The sequence below is a fragment of the Synchiropus splendidus genome, chromosome 15, assembly GCF_027744825.2.
Source record: "Synchiropus splendidus isolate RoL2022-P1 chromosome 15, RoL_Sspl_1.0, whole genome shotgun sequence".
NCBI lineage: Eukaryota > Metazoa > Chordata > Actinopteri > Syngnathiformes > Callionymidae > Synchiropus > Synchiropus splendidus.
The window spans coordinates 14,905,327-14,915,810 of NC_071348.1; the positions used below are offsets into that span (position 1 = coordinate 14,905,327).

Sequence of the window (10,484 nt, forward strand, 5' to 3'; positions counted from 1 at the left end):
CATATTGCATTTAGTATGTTCCGTTTAGTAGATTTATTTTGTATTCAGTAGATTTTTTTCTTATGTTTTATACACAGTTTAAACCACTACAGTAAGCCACTTTGGAAATATATGTATTACTAAACTTCTTCCTTTTTTGCCTCTTCGGTGAAACTAGATATCGTCATGCATTCACTGTCGATATTTAGTGACCTCAAATGAGCTGTCACATATTGACAGTATATTGACAATCAGGTGGTAAACGATATTGGTGATTCCTTTGATTTCAAAATTCAAATAATCGACTTTCACTCCACACACCATGATGTATGCAATGGCACGGCTTCCAACTAACAGAAACAGAGCACTTGAATGCATTTGAGGTGGATACTTAAGGGAAGAGATAGGCAACACTCAAATAGTTTGGATACTAAATTTAGTTTGTCATTTTTTTAGCAAGTGTATGTGAGTGTGTCTGTATATTAGTACTGAGTCCGAGTACTGTACCAGAACTCACACTCCCTGCAATGGAATGTTGTGAATAAAAAGAAATAAGTATGTCTGCACACACCTTTTTGGGTACAACAAGTCTGGTGAGAAAGAGAGGAACCTCATGTGATATTGCAACTGAACAATTTCCAGATTATCTATTATATACATATATATAAATAACCTTTTAGTCAAGTTTACCTGGAATGTTTAAAGAAATGAGAAATAGTCTTAAAAACATTATTCAGTATCAAATTATCTTACCATCAATGCAGCATCTAATGACTTGCAGTAAGTGTACTTAGCTGCTTTCTGAGTAATACAACGTCATTGTTTACAACTAGCAGAGAATGAGGCCATCACTATTTCATTTTGTCTATAATCTAGTAGAATAGACTGAAATAGTGACCCCTTTGTAAAGCAAGCTCATTTTGTAGTACGTTGTTAGGGGACCCCAATAACATTTAAAAGTACTTGCCATGTCACCTTGACCCTTCCATGTCAGTTCTTATTCATAAAAAATTAAAGATATGTTTTGTAGAACAAATTAGGAGAGATAAATACAAACAGTCATCTGCTAGCTTCTTCTTATTGACTTAGAAGTTGTGGCTGGATGGATAAACTCCACTGGACAAATATTGGTTGCGGTACAGATAAGTCAATGCTCACATTTGATTCAGGGAAGTGAAATGACAACGAAAAGGTGCGTACACACAGCAAAAAGATTAGGTGAGAAGTGGCATAGGTGTTTCAGGCTGTTGCCCTTACACCCCAGTGATGTTGCTCCACTGGTTTAGACCAGTCCGCTCAAGAGAAGAGACTATGAGAATGCTAAGGAAGTATCGGGTTGGGTGGGGTGCACCAGATTATATTACACAATACCAATCTGCCCTGAGGGGGTCTAACAAGGTTTTGTCTTCCATCAGGCTTCTCTCTGCCTCATTCCTCCGTCTGTGGACGCATGTCTCAGTAAAATAACAAAGAAATACTCCAAGTTGTTTAATATGGTCTTTATTGTTTGAGCTCCTGAGCAAAGAGTCCTACTGCAGGACCAGCATTCAGCATCACAGACAGGGGCTGTTCACAATATGAACGTCAGGTGTCCTTCATTTCCAATTCTCAACTGACAAGAACTAGTGAGCTCGGGTGTAGCTCACAGGGAAGGAGTGTGTGAGGGACAGCTCCAGAGTGTCACTCCCACAACAAAGGTAAGTATGAAATCAGAAAACCACATTGAGCTGCTGGCTAGTTGAGATCTAGTGACAACAGCGCTCTGGAAAAATGTGGTTCTCAAGAGCTGGGATTGTCCTCCGCTCAGGTGTACCTCCAAAACAAAAGGCTACTTTGGCTTGAAACAAATCACACACTTGCCCAAGTCGGGCACAAACTGGAGTCATGGAAGCTTAAGAGGCAACAAACACTAGCCTCTAAACAAACTCACAGTGTAACACAAAGTCACATACTGCCAATATGAACGGTAGCAATCAGCAGTGCATTGGTATTTGGCGCAATGTAAACATATATCGTGTGGACTAACTTCTTCATGCACTAAAGCTTACAATACAATCATTGTGTACTGTAATAAACATTTAAAAACATAGAACATTGTGTTTCAAAACAGGTGGACACCATTTTTGTAATACTCATACTTGAACAAAAACACATAGTCATTCTTCAAAGAAAGGCTTTCTAAAACATACTTCTCTAGTTTGCTCTCAAATGTTTTTCAGAGATTATTAAAACTGTAACAAATTCAAATAAAGCCTTAAAGTACACACTGTGCAATGTAAATCAAATGCTATGTTATTTTGGCAGAGGCCACAAGGATTTTGGTATAAAATAAAATTTCTTTCTTGAAGATATAAATAACACAGCTAATAGGCTATTTGTTTCTTAAAGTCTTTGGCCCCTGCAACCCTTACATGAGTGTCAGGTCCAGGTACTGCCCAGCCGGCTTGGGTATGATCGCAGGGAGGGACACGAGGGACGTGTCGCCTCCACCGGTTTGACAAACCAGACTGCCGTTTAGAAGAGACACTGGCTCAGAGGCACTCTGGAAGGAGAAAGAGACGAAGTCATGATCGAGAAGATGAGTGCAGTTCAGAGCCCTGGCACCAGAATCAGACCATCACCAACTCATCTGCCGCACTCAAGTGCAGTGCTCAGACCACAGTGCCCCTGAAAACCACGGCATTAAGCTTTTATTCCGCCAGCTTGCAGCTCTTCGGAAAACATCAATAAAAGGTGTGTGCCTAGTCGTTTAAATGCAAGTGGATCCCCGCAACCTGCAGGCCATAGCACCACCACGCCCCCTCTGCTGAAGCCACAGCCTTCCTTACCTGCCACATGCCTTAGAGAAACCTTAAATACACACCCATTCTTTGGGCTGTGTAAGCACTGTCCTGGAAGGGTCATGAGCGTGCATGGGCACATGAGTGTGCATGAGAGCATCTTCAGGGGTGTACTGTGGTGTGGACAAGGGGGGAGGATAACACAGTGAGGGGCTGAGATACAAGAACAAACCATACATGACAGCCTAAATTGAACTCCCATGGTTGCAAATACCACAGAAATAAATGAGAATCTGGATCATTCAATTCAAGTCCGAGCAAGTTGTGTATGACGAACAGAAAAGAAGACAGGACAAACTTGTTTGAGTGCCTCTGGAGAAATGCAGCGCCTGACAATACACACCCACAATAGAGGCAGATATGGATTCGACAGAGTTGTGTGAACTCAGAAGCAAGGAAACAAGATTTTAGTGCCGTGGTTCTCACCTGGTAACCTTGTACAGCATTAATGAGGTCTTTGACTCCAGTGCTGTTGTAGGTCAGACCTGGCATTCGCATCAGACCCCCAGGGGACGAGAGGGAAGAGGGGGAGGGGAAGTAACCTAATGTGTTGGGAGAGCCAGGTGGACTGGGGGGAAGAAAACAACTCATAATACACAGCAGCAGTCAAGGAAGTAACTTCAAAAAGCAGATTAAAAACTCCCTGATACATTAGATAGTACTCTCGCTCACCTAGTTTGATGGATAGCGAGTAATCCTGCTGCAAACAAGTCGCTCAGAAAACCAAATATGTGAGAAACACCTTTCTCCCATCACTTTTTAAACAGCGCACCTCCCACAAGTCAACATCGAAGGGCCTGTTATAGGTGAAGGAAGTTCCTTAGCACTCCGGTTTGTTTACCGTAGTTCTTAGGTAGTTCTTAGGTAGTCAGGTATCTAGGCCTCAGTGCTTCATATAGGATGACATTTGGAGGGAAAGCAACAATCTTATTAACGGTTTAATAGTGTAAATTTTTTAAAAATAGTAAATTCTCTGAAGAGTCCAAATCCATATGTTAGCATGTATTTTGGGAAGCTTAAAAGTATCCATTTGATACGACCGGGTTTAGAATACTGCCTACAATCGGACTTGGTTAAAACTGTACTATGAGCACATGTTGACCAAATAATAAAAGGTAGCACACTTGATCCAACGCATGGAAGGTAAATATCTCCATTTTCAGCTGGTGACTCAGGAATCCCAACCTGTGACAAGTTTGCTTATTAACTGCTAGCAAAAAACACTTGGCAACACAGGACTTCATGATCATTTTAAGCACGTGGCCTCCACAACTCAGGAGTTAGTAGTATATTAAGGAAGACCAAGCTAATGGCACATGGGAGAAATCTTGATTGAGGAGTTCAAGAACAAAACGTATTGTCCTCACATTAAACCTCAAAGTGAAGTGAAGGTAATAAGCAAGGGCCGAGTCTCTAACTGACACAGTCTTCTGCCAAAACGAACAGGTCATTTTGTTACATGATTATTGAGAAAACGTTCCTCTTGAGAGCACATTCGAATAACTAGTTACAGAATATCGAAGTATATTTTTACCTCGGGTAGTAGGTGGCGTAGTTCATGTAGAACTGAGCCGAGGTAGGGTAGAAGGCGTGACCTGGCTGGAGAGGACGTGGAGCAAGCAACACCTGCCCAAGAGGAGGGTAGAGGGCGGCCGCTGTCTCCGTGGGCAGAACAGTTGGGGTCGGAGCAAAAGAGTAGGACGGAGGAGTCAAACCTGGACATGGAAGAGGACACGGGACAAATTTACAATCCAAAAGGATTTAGATGCTGCGCAAACAAATACCATCACTGTCTGACTGGTTTTTCTTTCATTAGTGGAATGTTAATAACCAAATAACTCAGAGCAAAAGTATCTCTCATGAGAAAGTGTTTGAGACATTTCCCTGAGATAATCTGTCAGCTGAATCTGGGAGTCAGATGTTGGTTAGTTCTGTGACTAGTTCACTGATGTGATTTGAATGTTTTTAAGACCACAATTAAGGCCTTCACGAAACTATTGACAGAAATTATTCCAGACAAATGTATGTATAACTTGTGCTCCATATATGATATAATACAAATATTTGATATAGAAGCCAGCGATTCTGTGTATGCCTCAGCGTGAAGCGCTGCCCGCCTTCCTCACATCTCCATTTGAAAAACCTCAGGAGATGTGACTCTCTGGAGAGGATGAACCCCACAGAAATGAAATCATCTATCTGAGGAGGTTGGAGAGTTGTAAGCTTTTTTTTTCAGGCTTGTTGCTTACACTGTCCTTACCCCGTCAGATGTTTAGAGCTCACAGGAGTGGAGAAAGATAAGGAATAGCAATCATTCAGAATAGGTTAAATTTCAAGAGACTGAAAGGTCTTCTCCGTGCATGCTGGTAAGAAGATGTATGTTTTGGATTGAGAAGAACTGCACACACAAGCACACTTCCACACACAAACTCAGCTTTCAAACTCCTTTTTCATCTTGCATACTTTTAGATTGGTGAAATCCCAAAAGTCCTGCGCCCACGGCAGGAGACCACCTACCCTGCAGTCCCGAAGCACCCCAGCTCCAGCAGCACTTACGTCTGAACTTACATGGCGGTGGGCTGAGCCCTGTCCCACTCCGGCTCCGGGAATGTGTGTGTGCGTGGGTGTGTGAGAGTGAGCCTCCCATCAGTACAAGGCCCATCTCCTCTGCACTGCAGGGAAACACCTCTACATAGCGGCTGTTTGCCCCTCGCTGGCTCGTCATAACTTGCTTATGAAGTCGTTGGGAGGCCAGAATGGCTCTCTCTGGTGACACCATCTGAATGAAGCAGTCACCCGATGGACGACCCTGAAAAAAGAAAATACACATGTAAGGGTCCAGGTTGATGCAGACTGAGAGAGCTCTCTTGGTGCCACGTCTACCTGCTGGTTGAGGACCATGTGAACACCATGTGCTCTGACATCGTGTGTAAACTCTCCCAAAAAGTTGAGGATGTCTTCAATGATTGCTGTGTAGGGGAGACCCCTGAGCCTGAGGCAGTCTCTGACACTACCAGGAGGGGGCAGAAGAGAAACCGCAGGCAACATAGATACCAGTGGAGCAGGAGCAACAGGGATCAGAGGGGCCGAGGAGTACCGGTTTAACACCTAGAACAAATAGACGCAAGTTAGAAACTCCCTGCAGCAAAAACTCTCTCAGTAAAGTTACACAGCATGGGAAACATTCCTACAACAGATCTTGAAAAAGGCAGCCAGACTAAGTTCCCACCTCATGATACTGTGACAAAGCATTCATCAAATTCACCAGGAACAATAAGTAAAACAAAAAAATCAAGAATAAAGGTGCAGTTTAGAGTGTGAGTTGTATTTAACTTAAAATGTGGTTAGAATTTTGTGTAACCCATCAGATTTAATTTGATAATCTAGGTTGTTTACTTACTAAATGTAACTGGTTTCAAAGCAACAAACACCAACATGTGTGCACTTGCAACTGTAAAACATGGACCAGTGAAAATTATAACACGCAAGGTCAAAGGAGAGTGAAGTTGCCTCTGCCCTTAAGCAAGGCACCCCTACAGGTGGAGTAAAACGACACACACCTTAACATCTGCAGAACAACAGGAAAAGTACATAAAGGAATCATCATTCTGACGGCTGTTAGGATGTTAGGCTAAGATGTACCTGCTGGACCTCTGCCGCAGTGCTCTTGAACAGCTCGATATATCTCCTCCCGAGAATCTCCTTGTGTTTCCTCAAGGCACATTGGGCATGCTCCTCACAGGAGAACAGCACGAAGGCGTCGCCGGTGGGTCGTCCATCGGGATAACGTACGAAGAGGATTCCGTCTTTCCCGCCGCTGACTGGGCATGTTTCTTTAAGACTATCCCCCGGTGAGAAGAAGGCGAGCACCTGCTCATGAGTGGCGGTGAAGGGCAGGCCACGCATCCTCACAATGATCTGGTCTTCACGGGACAGAAACACTGCTACCTCATTGGAGGTCCCTGGTCACAACAAGAGGAGTAGCAAAGTGATCTCACTGCACCTCAGCTTGAACTTTAACATGAACAACTCAGCTCACCCCCTGCAATCTTCAAGAAGTCTTCACCTGTTGCTTTATACACCTGCAGCAAGAAACAAACAGCTTCAATATAATTCATTGAAATAGTATTGGTGTATGTTTGGGAGTGGACAGACCTCTATGTATCTGTTGCCCATGTGATGTTTGTGTCTTTGCAGCGCCAAGTCTCTGTGTTCTTCATTAACAAAACGAACCAGTGCTTCTCCATTCCTCCTCCCCTGTGCATTGAGACACAAAGCTGCCCCACCTCTACACAAGATAATAAATCGTGTCAGCCTCATCCATTCACTTTTTCATTGCCACTGTTCAACTTTTGGTAGGAGGAAACTGGGTGTGAAGCTGCGGCACTTATCACTACACTGCTACATCTTCAATGAACTCACTTAGCAATGTTAAGTCCTCTGAAGAATCGAGCAATGTCCTGGTCAGAAGACTGCCATGGCAAACCTCGTGCTCTGATCACTGTGTTATCACACACTTTATCCATCTTGCTGCTGCACAGACACACAGAGAGAAAATAATTAGACTTTCAAATTCAAGCAAGAGAACAAAAGGAAGTTGTCTTAAGCAAATACTCACCAAGTGCCAGTTTCAAACTTCTCATTCACTCGCTCAGGGTTCGAGAACACGTGGCCTACAACAAGATGTCATTAAATAACCAGCCCAATGATGAGAGAGAAAGTTGATGTTTAAGAGCCACTTCTTCCCAAATGTAAAAAAAAAACCTAAGCTCCTATTTCCAAAACAGTTCCTTATTGTGACAGTGATAGTGGTCCTACTTAGAAACATGCATTCACAGTATTCAACGGCATTCAACCCCAAGTATAACGCAGAATGCATGAATGTTTGAATGACCAATATGTTTTATGAATTATTCAGAAGAATATTCACACATTATGGCAAGATTAATCAAAAAATGTGTTTAAATATTTAAAAATCTAACTTTATTATTTAATTTGTTCAGAAGGAGCATTGCCATTTTAAAGAATAATTCAATTTTAAAAATTGGAACAGCTGTTTCAAGGTTATCCGACAACAAATACTTTCAGCAGACGCTATGTTTGTTGGAGCTGACGAGTTCACTTGTGTTCAGTGCAGTGACGTATCTAAACAGGACATGCAGGGTCTGTACAGGTGAGATAGTCTAGTCAGGTGACTTGTCTCTGAGCAACGTGTGTGTGTGTATAGGAAATGACTGAATGTAAATAATGACGTTTTAAAAGAAAGCACAATTTGAATCATATTTTGTCTGTTTTTCATTGTCAGGTATTATGAGGGCATTAATAGGTATTGAAAATCCACAAGGTTCCATCTAGATATTAGATTCCAAACATTCATGAACATTATTTTTTACGACAACTAGTCTTTAACGTATAGTAGTTGACATGTTTGTATGATGGTGACAGACACAAATTTTCTAGATTACAATTAGAAATTTAACCATTACTGTTTTTTCTTTTTTCTATCAAATTTTTATCTATCAAAGGTCAGTAGAACAATGCACCTTGCTATTTTACAGCATTTAACAGTTAATCAGGTATTGATCATGAGAAGATAGATATGATGAAAAAAAATAATAACACTGACAAAAAAATGTTAAGTGGTCAAATGAAGACACTTTTCAAGAAAACTAATGGACATGAACGAAATAATTTTGCCTGTTTACCATTGCCAGGACTATAGTTGCAACTCTGCAACATATTAGACATAAGAACTTTGTTACTCACAAAATGGCTCAGAAAGCAAGGCAAGCACAATGTTTGCCATCATCCGGACCTGCTGCACTGCCATGTCCACAGGCATGGCAGCTGTAGAATCCCACACGTGGGACACTTCATCGGCAGGTAAACTGAGAGCTGGGGGAGCGGTCAAGGAAACCAACAGGGATCGAAGAGTCCAGAGGTAATGCATGACGAGAGAGATGTTAGCTTTCCTGTTTCATTGGGTGTGTGTGTGGTTCACCCTGTTGGATAAACACACTCTCAGCAAGGAGCTGCCATTGTTTCCCTATTTGCATTTCAAAACCTGTAGCCGAGTAGCCAACACCCCTGGCTCGTCTTATGTGTGTCAGTCATGTGTTGAGCTTGAGTGTTTTGACAGAACAATGGCTCACATGCACAAAATACTCTGCAGGTTAGTAATGATTTGTCAAAGGATACAATCAGCCATGGCGTTTACATTCAGGCCCTTGAGGTCATATGAAGGAAAGTGCATCTGGAACTCTTTCCGCAAGTCAAAGAAGGAGTAGAAGCAGTCAGGAATCAGGATGTTCTAAAAGGAGAAGAAATACAACGAGGATGTGAACATGTGGCATGCCTACAGTTGTCTCTTTATGGCCTGTTTGCTTAAAGCAGCAGTGACTTTATGGTTGCAGGCACTATCACCCCAACTGGGAGAATGTTGCCATCTAATCTCCATCGTGAGCACATGGGCCTGTGCAGGTTTGAATTTACCTTTTTTCTCGCCCTGCTATCTGGCGTGGAAAATAGAGGCAATACAATTCTTACAAGTGGAGTGAAGTTTCCTGCTGCAGCAAGTGAACATCCGCCCAAGCTCAGAGGCATACACCCTCCCATGTCACTCACCTTGCTCGCAGCCTCAGGGTGAATCACTTGGCGGATGTGGAGCGGCCCGTCAGTACATAAACACACTGACGTGCCTGCACCTGCGTTGTTCACATCATTTGTCAGTTGTAGATGAAACTGCAAAGACCGGCCCGAACATTAGTTAGAAATGAATGTGTCCCAAGTCGTGTAGGATATATATATATATATATAAAAATCAGGAGTGGCTTTCACCAGTAATTACCAGAGCTAAAACAGACTCAAGGCTTGTGGCTGTGGAGACACAATCTGCTCCAGATCCATTCTCCTCTTTCAGACTTTCTTCCACCACATCGTCCTCCTGTTTTTCCTCCACCGAAGTTTCTGGCTTAATGAGGAGCTCGTTCACACGCCCCAACTGGTCCACAAAAAAACATAACCAGTCAGTCCTGTATTGCGTCAACGTGAAAGACATAATAAAATATGCCCCTGCTGAATTTAAGAGCTTAACAATTTCCTTGTTTGTGCATATAATACTTCTGTACTAACATGTAGTTGTGGTGACAACTTTCTGCTGTCACTGTTTACCTTTTTGTTGTTGACATCCACCTGCTGCCAAACCAACTGCACCAGTTCCTTCTCGTCCGATCCCAGCAGCTCTCCACTGGCGCCAGATGTGGCAGCGCACAGCACCACCAGGTAGTCTACCTCTGCCGTCATTAGGACTCGATGAAAGTCAACTGGGGTGCTGAATATTGACCCGACGACGTGAAACGCGAGGAGGACGAGACTTTCCAACACCTATGAACTCTCAACTCAACGAAGAGCGCAGGTGTTTTCAAGTTAAGAGCGTGTGAGAGAGTTCGTGTATCCTCCTGCAGCCACCATCGCGGAGAAATGGCTGCGCGAGCCCAGCATTTGTATTGCGGCTACCTGTGTGTCCACGTGACCTACCTGTCTCCGCCCCTTCAGGTGCTTTGTTTCCCAGATTTTGTTACGTGGCAGATGTGGATTTTTTATGTGGCAAATATAAAAAAATGATGGACTCTCTTTAAAGAGAGAGAAAAAAAAAAAAAAAAAAAT

The 10,484-nt window shown here is 42.8% G+C and overlaps 1 protein-coding gene across 4 annotated transcripts; it reads right to left on the reverse strand.

Annotated features, from left to right (window-relative positions):
- Positions 1-1,481: 1,481 nt before the first annotated feature.
- Positions 1,482-10,281, reverse strand: esrp1 (epithelial splicing regulatory protein 1). Of its 4 annotated transcripts, none has more exons than XM_053887480.1 (16): positions 9,990-10,281; positions 9,667-9,819; positions 9,444-9,560; positions 9,018-9,129; positions 8,586-8,714; positions 7,438-7,492; positions 7,242-7,352; positions 6,975-7,107; positions 6,859-6,901; positions 6,462-6,781; positions 5,703-5,927; positions 5,388-5,628; positions 4,354-4,534; positions 3,246-3,387; positions 2,843-2,932; positions 1,482-2,521 (listed from the first exon to the last, which is right to left on the reverse strand). In XM_053887480.1, the coding sequence occupies exons 1-16, from the start codon at positions 10,119-10,121 to the stop codon at positions 2,387-2,389; spliced, it is 2,319 nt and encodes a 772-aa protein (XP_053743455.1). In that variant the 5' UTR covers positions 10,122-10,281; the 3' UTR covers positions 1,482-2,386. The 4 variants fall into 4 exon arrangements, with proteins under 4 accessions (XP_053743455.1, XP_053743454.1, XP_053743456.1 ...); XM_053887479.1 differs by having other exon boundaries at positions 5,376-5,628; XM_053887483.1 differs by having other exon boundaries at positions 2,386-2,521; positions 2,808-2,932; positions 5,376-5,628.
- Positions 10,282-10,484: the final 203 nt, after the last annotated feature.

What these genes read in the sequence shown, in the direction of transcription:
- esrp1 (XM_053887479.1), bottom strand. Translation starts at nt 10,121, where the DNA reads ATGACGGCAGAGGTAGACTACCTGGTGGTGCTGTGCGCTGCCACATCT. An exon ending in AAGTTTGAAACTGGCACTTG is followed by an intron (nt 7,353 to 7,437) that starts GTGAGTATTTGC and finishes GTGTCTGTGCAG; the next exon opens with CAGCAAGATGGATAAAGTGT. An exon ending in TGGGCAACAGATACATAGAG is followed by an intron (nt 6,902 to 6,974) that starts GTCTGTCCACTC and finishes TTCTTGCTGCAG; the next exon opens with GTGTATAAAGCAACAGGTGA.